Below are 13,109 nucleotides of genomic sequence, written 5' to 3' on the forward strand. Positions count from 1 at the left end.
AATCAACCACTTCTTCTGTTACGCTTCTTACTACACTCAGAATGAGTAAATGAATGAATGAATGAATGAAAATTTGAATACCCATTTAAAGGAAGCCAACTCTTGTTTTTCTGGTTAAAACTCAGCTAAGACTGGGGTGCATGGGTCGTTCACATGATTAAGTGTCTGCCTTTGACTCAGGTGATGATCTCCAGGTCCTGGGATGGAGCTTCATGTCGGACCTCCAGCTCAGCAGGGGTCTCTTCTCCCTTTCCCTCTCTGCCTCTCCCTGTGTTTGTGCTCTCTCTGTCTCTCAAGTGAATAAATAAAAAAAATCTTTTAAAAAATAAAATGAAACTCAGCTAAGACTATAGAAGTTTAGGGTGACATTAATGCAGTAAAAAGAATCCACATATGTTGTTTTAAATTTTTATTTGCTTATAAAAGAGAATGGAAATGGGTTTGCAAAAAAAACGTATCTGCATGTATAAAGTAATCCATGTAGATAAAGAGGGCAAGCCTTGGAATATCGCTGGATGAGTCGTTCATCAAAATTGGATCTCTTTGCATCAGAACTGGTGGAAAGTCACGATTTTACATGTCAAGCCACTGAAAATACTAAATCTATTTTTAAAATCACCAAACTCAGAAAGGTTGTATTCTGATACATATTCTTAGACACCAGTGAAACGAGGTACCAAGTGATCTCAGAGCTGGAAAGAACAGTTAATCAAGAGGTAGTTTCTCCAATAACATCCATTTTTCTTTTCAGAAAGGCCACAGGAGATAGGGATAAATGGCACAATCTTTGGATCTCTTTAAAGTCTTATTCTGCTAGGGCCCCATTTCCTTTGAATACAATCGTAGCTGTCTTGATGCATTTTAGGACTTGAGATCATCTAACACAGAAAAGATTCCAGAGTTCAACATTTTTTTTTTTTTTTTTTTGCCAATTTTCCTTTGAGCGCTCTTCTCTGGAAAAACAAATAATCTGGCATGCCATTAAAATAACAAGGAGAAATAAATCCTGTGGTGTCATAGATGAAGGAGATTTTTTAAAATATAATTTTTTTGCTAATAATACCAATATTAACAATGTCCAAGGAAATTTAGGCTGGTGAGACAAGCCCTCCAAAGGTAGCATACAAACCACATAACGACATTCTTCTTGAATAAGTTTCTCTAAGAGTTCTTGAGGTTGGTCTCCAAATTTGTCCTAGGGTAATCAGATGCCTGAACCCCACAGTTCCATGGCTTCTAGCTCGTCTTGGACAGGAGTGAATTCCGGTTGATCAGGATGGGGAGCTAGAGAGGAAAAGTGGGGTGGGGACTTGATGGGACCCAGGAACCATAAATTGATATTCTCCCCTCACATGGGTCCATAAGAGACACAGATTTGGTCAATAAATGAGAGAGAAAGCCTGCTTAGGTGGAAAGCACTAGCTCCCATTACCCACCATGCCGCTTGTGCCTTCCCCCGTGAGGTTTCAGATGGTTAGCCAAGGAAGGGACAGACCTGTTACAGCAACGGTTAGAAAACTAGAATCACGGCCAACTGCTTAAATATAGTATGTGTTTTATTTACAAAAGGAACCCTGAATCTCAGCAGAATTATAACAGAAAAATAAATTTTTAAAACTGATCTCGTGTTAGAAACCCATCACCAAGGAGACAGTTGGGAAGGGAGGGCATTAGAGGAGGAGGGAGAGGAGGGTGGTGGTGGAGGAACGTGCCCGTCAATCTTGTGTGGGGACAGGAAAGAGGAGAAGGCACATTTAAACAGCTATTACACACAGAAAAGTTGGGGATAAATTCTTGGCACACAGTCACAGACCGACATCCAGAAAGATCCAGAAGGATACAGAGCTGTCAGTTCCTATTACGATGGACACTTGTGATTTGGTTAAGTTCCAGTATTATCAGTGTATGTGTCGGGAGCAGGGAGGGCAAGAGACGTGACAGTGAGCAGGTAGGGAAGCAGGTGAGGCAGGGAAGCGGAGTGCCCATGGTTAGGGGCAAGGGCTGGGGGGTGGTGGTGGTCAACAGGACAGTTCTGGATCCGTAGCCAATTGCCCAGGCCCATGGAGTCAGAGTGGAAGAGCTCCACCTCAGTGCTGGTAATCATTGTAAGGGATCAGATCTTAACAAGGGACAGGGAGATTTGAGAGAACGGGGAGGGAAGAGATGAACAGAGAAAAACACATCAGCAAAACTCTTGACCAGTTCCTCTGGAAAATAAGGTTAAATTTCTCCTAAAGCAGAACACTTAAATTCTTTGACTAAGAAGTTTATTGCCCCAAAGCGGTCTCTGAACATCTCTCTTGATGCTTCCAAGAGTGACTATGTCAGAAAATGTCCCATTGCACAACTCGCCGACATGCAGGCTGCAGATGTTTTTAGGAAGCATTATCTTTCACAATCTCAGGCCAGGAGTTAGTAATGCGGCGGGGACAGGCATGGTCACTCTTGTTTCTTCTTAACATTACCTTTGGTCACCAAAAATGGTGGGTATGTGGTGGGCAGAATGTCACCCAAAAGAATCTGAGGGGCCCTCCACATTAGGGGGAAGTCCCAGGTTCGAGGCTTTTCCAAAGCACGAGTGAAATAGGACCACAACACAGCAGTAACCCAGAAAGTTCTAATATGTCCCCCAATGACCAAATATGAGGTCGGAGGCCAAGTTAGTGTGGACTGCCATTTGTAAACAAGGAAGATTTAATTGTGTTGTTATTTTCATTTTCCTCTTAAGGTTTTTGCAGGGATAGCCTCGATAATAACGTGCATTTTATAGAAGAGGTCTCTGGATAATTTAAGGTAATGAAGCATTCAAGTTTGGCTTCCCTCCCATAATTGGTCTACTGTTCATTGCACTCTCATCATTATAGTTCTAATTGTAGCAAAACATTGCTCAAAGCCCACCAGGGGCTGGCACTTACCTCCTACCCCGTAGGCAGAACACGAAGAAGGGTCGCAGTATCCAGGCTGGCCAGAAGGACCCTGTGGTCCAGGCACCCCCAGGTGACCAGGTGGACCCCTGGGTCCAGGAGAGCCAGGGGGCCCAGGGCTTCCTGGCCGACTCTCCCCTGAAGGCCCTAAGAAGCACCCACAAAGGAAAACAGTCGGTCTTTGACCATCACAGAGTGAGTTTTGAGACTACCAAGAAGGAAACGAACCCTTAAGAGAAGCCACCTCACACATCTTGACATTTAGGATAAGATGTCTCTCTCTGCGCATTGAGTTTTTAGTCCTCAATTGAATTTGCTGGACAAGCACACCCACGGGGGTATGCATGCACAAATGCACACACAAACACACTCAGTCTCAGCCTCATGGTCTGTCCTGCTTTCTGGCCCCAGGTAATTGAATTACATTAGCCTGAGTGGGAAAGAAATTATCCCACAGGAGAAAAAGGCAAAGTCTGAAATCAGACCTAAACTACTGATCCAAAATTTCTTTAGGCTACCTTATATCAACGGAGCACTTAGACTGAGTGAAAATAGGAGATTGAAATTTTTGTGATTTTAGGAAGTCTATCAGGCTGGGTGTTTTAATGTTTGCTTTTAGGCCTAGATTCCAATAGTGTTTGAAAAGGCATTCTTCAATGGAAAACGAGATTCTTCAACTCTAGTGGAGATGAACTCTTCAACTCTAGTTCTACTGAAAATGAGGAACAAGTGTCGCCTTATATTTGAAAAGCACTGCAGCTCTAAGTAGGTTCAGTCCCATTCAGTCTACGCTCACCAACCATCCTTTTTGTGTAACACGTGACGCTAGATCAGCCCCTCACACCAGCTCTAATGATAGGAGCACTTATGCTCAAAGTGACTCTTTTCCATTAGGAATCCCTCCTAGGAAAAGTACTTTCCAAAATCACTATTAGGATGGAAAGAAAAAAATTGATAAAGTATTCGATTTAATGTGGCTAAAACCAGATTATAAATGTCCAACAGGACTGCAAACTTACCATTCTAATAACGAGGATGATAATCCAGAGATCATTGTAAAAGCACATAGTAATATACACAAAACTGAAAACTGACATGAAACTCATCCAGTAAGACGGCCATGGTGGCAGAAACTCTGAGTGTTTCTCAAACATCCACATGTTCCTCTGTATTTGAAGCCTCCCACGTGGTTCAACGGAGACAGTGTGGCTGGTCCCAGCCAGTGAAATAGGCCTCACTGTGATGTAGGTCATTGTCCATTGAGGAAGGTGAAGGTCAATGTGCCTCTTTTATCTTTCTCCTGGAGGCCTTTTGTTCCAACATGGGGGAAAGCCACCTTACCCAAATCAAACTTTGGGGGACTATAAAATAAACCCTTATCGTGTCAATCTACTAAGTGTTTGGGATTGATTTGTTACTACAGCATAGCCTAGCATGGCCTAACTCATGAAGCCAATAGGGTCCCAGAATATGCTAGAAGCCTTTGAGGCTTCTGTACTGGGAGGATTGTCACTTAACAATTGGCCTGCCAGTAAAATGACCAAGAAAGACAGCCATTTCCATCAGATACAGGATGTAACAAGGCCATTTTCCTCATCGGTGATGTCACGTGAATATAAAACGTTAGGATTTCCATCTTGCAGTTTCCTGTTAGATAGGAAGATTTACCTGCTGGTCCGGGGGGACCTCTTGGACCTTGGGTTCCGATGCCTGGATTTCCTTTTTCTCCCTTGATGCCAGTTAGACCTGTTTAAAAAAAAAAAAAAAAAGGAAAGAAAGAAAAAAAAAGAAAAAGCCTTTAAAAGAAAATCTAGGCAAAATCTTTCATAAAGACCTCTCTGATAATGATAATGATAGGAGTTGGTTTGGGGTTACGGTTCCCAGGAGACTTTTAAATTAAATTCTGACACTGTGAATTCTGTACAGCCACATAAGGAAGGCTAGATCTGTAGCTGAACACGCTGTTCGTATTTGCGATACTGTAAGTCTATCCACCTTCCTACCGAAGGCGTCCGGCCTGCCAGGATCTGGCCCGTGTCTTTACACGCACCAGGCCGTTGGACGTATGCAGTTGGCGCTCCACGGTCACACAATAGAAATCACAAGTGAATGTGGCTAACATTTTCCTTTTGGTCCACCCTGTAATGTATCTGCAAAAGGCATGAATTATAATTAGGCAGCAAAGTTCTGAAGAGCGTGAGTTTCCATTAAAAACTTGGAAGCTTCGGGAAAGCCTGTGTTTGATTTGGCTGATTCAGCCCCATAAAAATCTAAACCTATTCATGCTTCTTTTCCACTGAGCAGACTCCTTCTTCCAAATAATTTACAGTGCTATTAACAAACTATACGTTTTCGCGGGCAAAAAAACCCCCACAAAATAACAAGGAAACATACACTCCGCCACCTCATCATCCAAACAGCTATCACAAGACTGCTGGACAGGTGAGAACACGCTCTACTGTGGCCCACCCGTCCCAGAGAGAGTTGCATCAGCTGGGGGAGGGGTTGGGGGGGGGTTACCCAGGCTCACAACACAGAAGGTCTCTGGTGCCTGTTTTTCATGTACAACAATGCTTTGAAGTAGCAGAATGGCATTGCATCTGCATGTGATTAGACTCACAAAGAAATTATGTGTGAATTGGCAAAGCCTGGAAGGAAACATAAATAAATGACAATAACCAATTTGAGAGCACTCCCCCCCCCACCAAGCCAGGGATTTGAAATGTTTAAAATTACAAGCAGCTTCTCCCTCTTCCTAAAGGCAGTGTGTATTCACACCAGACAAACGAAGAGACACAACAAACAAGGACACTTTTCACGTCTTGGTTTATAACTTCCAGAAAGAAAGGCGTTCACGTAATATGGGCTTGGGGAATAGCTGGAAAAATAAAATTAAAAAAGACTGGGGAGCAACTGGTACTTTTTGCGACACGGCACATAGAACGACTGTCTGTTGATATGAACGCTGGGGTCCGCTGTGTTCCTTGGGTCCACCTTCTGGGGTCAAGGTCTATGTGGCCCTTTTTGAAAAGTCCTCCTGGGGCACCTGGGTGGCTCAGCGGGTTAAGCCTCTGCCTTCGGCTCGGGTCATGATCTCAGGGTCCTGGGATGGAGCCCCGCATCGGGCTTTCTGCTCAGTGGAGAGCCTGCTTCCCCCTCTCTCTCTGCCTGCCTCTCTGCCTACTTGTGACCTCTCTCTCTCTGTCAAATAAATAAATTAAATCTTTAAAAACAAATTAAAAAGTCCTCCTTCTTTGTTAGCAGTCCTCAGTGCTTCTCTACCCCCTGCTAGGCCTCCCCCACACCCACGCCTATTGCGTGGCCTCAGTGGTATTTTCGGAGCTCACAAGAGACCTGTATTTTAGGGAGAGAGCCGGGCGCTGAGCACTTGGCCTCCTCTTGTTTTGGGTCTGACTCTTGTCTTAGGAACCCAGAAGGAAGACAGTAATTTCTCAAGAATAAAAATATAATTTCATCTGAGTTTAAAAAGCACCCAACATACTCAGACCAATCAACACGTAATACTCAATTGCTCACCAAGTTGTTCAGACAGAAAAGCACCCTGGGTACACCGACTGGCTATTACCCAATTAGCTACCAGTTTAGCTCTTAGTTTAGTGGCTAATTGGAATAAGTACTTTTCAGGCGGTAGGTGTCCTCTCAGTTGCCAATGTACTCCACCATACTTAGCCTCTTCTTCTGTTTGAATGAGAATCACTTTCCCCACAGGGAACCACTAATTTTTAAAGAATTAGAACACAATGAAATACACAGATGACTAATGGCAGCCTGCTCGTGATTAAGCGTGTGGTGACTCAGAGGCCTCCCATGACCTTACGGTACTCAAGGACCAACATTAACAACATGGCTTCTGGATGATTCTCCAAAGTAGGAGATGCTGTCGATGAGGCTGAAGAGGATATGCAGGAAAGTATTCTTAGGAATAACTCTCTGGTAAGAGTTTCTTGACTTAGGGTACCTGGGTGGCTCAGTGGGTTAAGCTTCTGCCTTCAGCTCAGGTCATGATCTCAGGGTCCTGGGATCGAGCCCCACATTGGGCTCCCCGCTCAGCGGAGAGCCTGCTTTTTTCCCCCTCTCTCTGCCTGCCTCTCTCCCTACTTGTGATCCCTCTCTCTCTGTCAAATAAATAAATATTAAAAAAAAAAAAAAGAGTTTCTTGACTTATCCATGCTTCTTCGTTGAGAAAGCAAAAGATGGGGAAGATTGGGCAGTGGGGTTTCTGGTTGTTTCAATTTTCTAGTCATGTAGAGAAAAATGAGTGGCATTTGATATTACCTGTACTACAAATCAAAGTAAGAGAGTAAGAGTCTCACAAAAATATTCCAGCCCCTCAAAATGTCTCGAGAAAATTCTAAGGATATAATTACATTAACAGGGAATTTTAGATTTGATTATCCTTGAAATGAAGATCCATTCCAACTACAGGTAGGCTAAGAGATTAATATCTGTCCATATGTTCACTTAGGTTCTGAGACCAAAGGAAACTTCGTGTCCATGACACCTGAGTTTGGTTGTAAATCTTTTTCTTTTTCTTTTTTTTTTTTTTAAAGATTTTATTTGTTTTATTTGACAGACAGAGATCACAAGTAGGCAGAGAGGCAGGCAGAGAGAGGGAGGAGGAAGCAGGCTCCCCGCCAAGCAGAGAGCCCGATGCGGGGCTCGATCCCAGGACCCTGAGATCATGACCTGAGCCGAAGGCAGAGGCTTTAACCCACTGAGCCACCCAGGCGCCCCTAAATCTTTTTCTTAGAATGAAAAAATCATGTTAAAAATCAATAATTAAGGACCTAAGATGAGGGCTGAAATGAAAGACCAAGCTTAGAGACCTCAGCTCTCTAAAAATAGATCTGCATATATGTATATATATTTTATTTTAAGATTTTTTATTTATTTATTTGACAGACAGATCACAAGTAGGCAGAGAAGCAGGCAGAGAGAGAGGAGGAAGCAGGCTCCCTGCTGAGCAGAGAGCCTGATGCGGGGCTCGAACCCAGGACGCTGGGATCATGACCTGAGCCGAAGGCAGAGGCTTAAACCACTGAGCCACCCAGGTGCCCCCTGCATATATTTTTGAGAAGCTTGTAAGCCATGGTTAAAAGGAAAGAAATCAGATGTCCCAAAATGTCAGCCCATCTGTGAGATGTCAGCAGGCAATGGATCTGCGCATAGTCCTTCTTTACAGAAAATATGCCATCATCACCCATAATAAGGCTTCTCTCATCAATCTCTTTGTGAGGGCTGAAGGTGGAGCCCTTCAGTGTTGAGATGGAGTCCCCATAGCTAAGTGCCAACGTTTTCTCCACAAAGGCACTGGGACTCCTGAGTGCACAGGATGCCCCTCCTTCTGGAACACCCGTTTCACATTGGATGTCTCCATAAATCCCTCTCAGTCTTCAAGACCCAGCCTAATGCTTCTTGCAACCATAATGAGCAGAAGCCTAGAGGACTGGGATTATTGATCTGCTTCGTGGCTGTATCCCTGACATGGTGAGAGTGTCTTCCACATACTATGAAACCTACAGATACTTACTTATTTACCAAAGGAATGAATGAGTTCTCTGATTCCATCTTGTCCGTGCCTCCTTTGGAACCTACCCATTGCACTGCTTGTCCTCACGTTCACCTAGCCTAAGACCATGAGCCTGCTGATGGGAAGGATCATGTCTTCTTTACTGTTAGTGTCGGATCTAAGCCAAACCTCACACATGGTAGGTGGCCCAGTAAGTTCTAGAAACCTAACTGAATGACTGCATGTTTACACCAACATGCAGCTGACTGTTAAAAGCAAGCCTGACCTTTGAAGGATTAACAAACAAAATTCCTTACCCCGGAGCTTTGCTTTTTACTTTCACAGGCCTGCCTTGTGGGAACACTGCTTTTTCTAACAAGTTCCTCGTGTGGCAGTTTCAGTGCTGGCGTTTCTTAGCGATGAATATAACTGATCACAATTAAATTTCTGCCATTTCTAAAAACTAAGCATAGCTGATATAAATGAAGCTCTAACTTTCCAAAAATATGATTTTAGATAAGATTAAAATACCTTCAGTTATTTTTTTTTGAGTTGCCGAAAATATTTAGGATAATCAGAGAGATTATTATTATCCATCCATTCATCTGTTCTTCCTTTTAAAATATTTTAATAAATCTATTTTTTTGCGAGGTTCACAGCAATATTGAGTGGAAAGTACAGAGATTTCCCATGTATCTTCTGCCCCTACACCTGCTTCATCAACATCCCCCAACAGAGAGGTACCTCTGTCATATTCAGTCTTTTTTTAAAAGCCTCGTTAGAAACCATTTCAGGGCTCCCTGGTTCTCCCTTACCACAAACCTAACACTGACCCTCCAATATTTTCTTTTACTGGTCTACAAAGGCAGAGACCTGTTCACTCTAGCTCTTTGATACATTCCCAGTTCCAGGCGTATACTAAGGCACTCAAGAAATACACATCAAGCAGATGAATGAATGAATGAAATCCTAAGTTCTATTGCAGACTTTGACAAACCAAGAACGTGGCCAGTGAGTTTATCAGCTAAGTCTAAAAATGACCGCAGTAGATTCCAAAAGCTAGAGGCTTGGGATGCATGAGCTCATTTTGGCTTCACAAGAACAAAGGGGGAGGGCACTACTATTAACCCCAAAGGAGGCTGTGATACCTGCCCTCACCTAGGAAGTAACAGAGCCACGATTTGAACCCAGGCAGCTTGGTACCGAAGCCCAGAAGCTGAACCACTGCCCTCCCTGCCTTTTCAGTCCAAGTGGGCAGGCGACTTGTCTTGTCTTGTTCTTTGCAGTCGAAGCTTCCTGAGCTGCCCGCTGGGTCAGTCTGCACATCTGCTCTGGCCCCAGGCTCAGCAATCAGCCCTGTGGTTATCACATTTTCTCAGCTTGCTTCCCTCAGTTGGCATTCTTGCCCTCTGCTCTGAGCAAGATTCAGGGTTGATGCTGAGTGGCCCTCTCCGGCTCCCGCTGACTACATGCCCAGGATCTGGCACTCCGTTGTCCATTTCCTATTTCCTTTGGCCTGCTGGTGTCTGAATAGAGACATTTTACTCATTTCTCTGCCCTCTGACCACACCAAGCCCTCCACACTGGGGCCTCGTGCTGCTCCATTGAGCACAGTTCGTTTCTCAGCCCAGACATCTCGAACAACTCCCAGGATTTATGCCCAGGCAGATACGCAAAGGCTGGGCAATGCTTTCATTGTCACTGCACCAAAAAGTCCCAGAAACAGTGAGACAGGGCTTCGGCTATGTTGTTATATTGTCTGTTACCTAGGAAATGCGGACAATGAATGGCAAGCACAGTCTGCTTTCCATTCAAAATATGTTTGAACGCCTACTGGAAGCAATGTACTAGATAGGTACCTAGCCACAAGGTGGCAGATTCATTGGACATAATTCACTAAATACTTCATGCAATTTCCAGAATCTGCTATTTCTACCTTTTTGGCCTGTAGCATTAGTATCAGCGCGTGGGACTCCATGTTTTGGCTAAGGTCTCGGTTAAGGGGACAAAGATTGGAAAATACATGATTGTTTTCACACTTGATCTTAGCCAAAAGGCCGAGAAGTGATTATACATGATTGTTTTCAATGTAAACGAATTTTGCAAACCATGGCCAAGAGATTTTTCTTCTCGTTGCCTTTTTTATAAAATAACGGCCCATCCACTTTGAAAGGGTAATTCAGGACTCAGGGAAAGATAAAGCACTCTACATAGTTCAGGCAAAGAGAAATTAATCCAGGGACTTGTTTACATGGGTGATGGAAGACTGAGAAGCCAATTAAAAATGATGAGGCAACTTATAAATCAGCAAGAGCAAGAAGTCACTCTCATCTTTAAGAGTATGGGGGCAATGGGAAGAAATGGTGGGACTGGAACCCAGAGCCTAGAACCTTCTGGTAGGATCTAGAAGCAGAGGGAGAGATTTCCGGTTGGAAGCAGGAGCCATGTAAGGGTTGTCACCACAACCAGAATTGCAGGGGAGCCAGGTGTTGGGTGAGAGGAGAAATATCTTGACTTCTACCCTGTTTGAACCCTGTAATCCTCCTTTTAATTTTTTTTTAAAGATTTTATTTATTTATTTGACAGAGGGAGATGCAGTAAGAGAGGGAACACAAGCAGGGTGAGTGGGAGAGGGAGAAGCAGGCTTCCCGCTGAGTAAGGAACACGATGACTGTGGGGCTCTATCCAAGGACCTGAGCCGAGGCAGATGCTTAAGATCTGAGCCACCGAGGTGTCCCTGGAACCCCCTACTCCTTTTTAAAGGCTCCCATTGGCTGAATTTTTCCAGGAGTAGTGGGGGAAGGGAGCCTGGAGAGGCACTGACGCACAGCTAAAGGAGGGAGAAGGGCAGACTGAAAGCAAACTGCCTGGTCCAGTTCCAGTATCAGGCTCTGAGCATCAGAGCCAGAAGGACCCCTCCTGCCTGTAGTGGGTCACCTCGTAGTAGGGAAAGGGACAGAGAGCCATCACGCAGTGTGAGAAGAGCTACAACAACACATGAAAGCACAGAATCGAGGCATCCGTGGGGAGTCACAGGGGGCTTTCCGATACAGCTGACCCTTGAAGCCAAGTCTTCGAGAGCAGGCGTCAGCCACGCAAAGAAGGGCAGATACAAGTGCACGTACAGAGGCTGGCAGATGAAAGAAAACTGGGCGTGCCCGGGGGACTCCAAGCTGTTTGGCAGGACTCTGGCCGCAGCAGATCAGGGAGTGGTAGAATAAGAAGCCAGTCTAGATCAGGTCCTGACACACGGAGGGGTCTGGATGCGGCCCTTCCCCCTCGTGTGCGCAGGACCCCTCCAATACCTTCTACCTAACTGTATGTAACTTCACCTTCTTTTTCTCAAAAAGGAACTCCAAAGGGCTGAAGCCTCAGACCCCTTAAAACATGGATCTGGCCCTGCTGGGTGCTACAAAACAATGCAATTAGTAAAGTGGACTGAGAAATCCGGCAGAGCTCAACTCCACCAATGAACACTGAGCTAGTCTCCCAGCAAAGCCGAAGGAAGACATGTCCGAAGGAAGGGCTTTCCGGTGGTCAAAGGAATCACTACCAGATCAAGATCAAGACAACAGGATATTTTGGACTTCAGGTTCTTCTATCAGTTAGAGACATGGTAATATTGGCCGGAGGCCCTCTGGTCTTTCGACCACACACATCTAAATTAGATACACTGATATCTGGGCAGTGAGAGAGGGGAAGAAAGTGCAGCAGGGAGGAGGAAGGTGAAAGGGGCACCACGGGGGCTATAAAGGGAGAAGGGAGAAGAGAGGATGAAGAGGGGCAACCCCATCAGTGCACACCAACCCCGTGTAGGCGTCCACAGGTTGGTCCCATCAGCGGGTGCATGGCAAAAACAAACAGGGATTACATTTGGCACCAGGAATCCTGGATTTTTGTCTCCACAGTTTTGCACACTGATGCTATGATCTTATGGGCACAAGAGTAGCAGACCAAATGCCCATCGACCAGTTTCAGCTCCCAAGTTCTGACTGATCTTCCTTCAATGTCATTATATTATTTCCAGCATGGGCTGTTAGGAAAATTATTAACAACTGAAAGTTAATAGAAAAATGAGCCAATTTCTGTGGCTTCAAAAATGAACATTTCAGCTTTGGCATGAATATTCAACCAGCTGATGATATTTAAATTAGAGCTAGGGCTTGTTTTCATTCCTTGCGGAAATGAAAAGTGATATGATGCTCTTGACTCTTGGAAAAGAAGAGAGCTGTGTCAGGGCCTTGGGATGAGGTCAGTGTCTGCAGAGTTTAAAACAAAAAGCATTATGACCAGCAGCCCTTCATAACGAGCATGAAGAAAGCACTATTAAGATAAATACATCTTATATCTGTTAAACCTAGAACCAATGAAAATTTTAAGAGTTAATGAATATATCTTTTCTATGTATGTTTTTCCCTCAGCTATACAAATGCATTTTGGTATACTGATTTATTGTACTTATTGCCTTAAATCCTTGTTAAAAAAATTCACTGAAAATGGTTTACCATAGCTAATATAAACAGCTTTAGTTTTTTTTTTTTTAAAGATTTTATTTATTTATTTGTCAGAGAGAGAGAGAGAGAGTGAGCACAGGCAGACAGAGTGGCAGAGGGAGAAGCAGGCTCCCTGCGGAGCAAGGAGCCCCATGTGGGACT

General features: G+C 44.3%; 1 protein-coding gene across 1 annotated transcript in view; it reads right to left on the reverse strand.

The window, feature by feature from the left end:
- Positions 1 to 415: 415 nt before the first annotated feature.
- Positions 416 to 13,109, reverse strand: part of COL14A1 (collagen type XIV alpha 1 chain) — a 216,088-nt gene continuing 203,394 nt past the window's right edge. Inside the window, exons 46-48 of the mRNA XM_080800436.1 lie at positions 4,593 to 4,670; positions 2,916 to 3,071; positions 416 to 1,284 (exon numbers count right to left, since the gene is read on the reverse strand). Coding sequence (XP_080656562.1) covers positions 1,205 to 1,284; positions 2,916 to 3,071; positions 4,593 to 4,670 — 314 coding nt within the window. The 3' untranslated portion in view covers positions 416 to 1,204. The remainder of the gene's footprint in view (positions 1,285 to 2,915; positions 3,072 to 4,592; positions 4,671 to 13,109) is intronic.

The sequence above is a fragment of the Martes martes genome (assembly GCF_963455335.1).
Source record: "Martes martes genome assembly, chromosome: 4".
NCBI lineage: Eukaryota > Metazoa > Chordata > Mammalia > Carnivora > Mustelidae > Martes > Martes martes.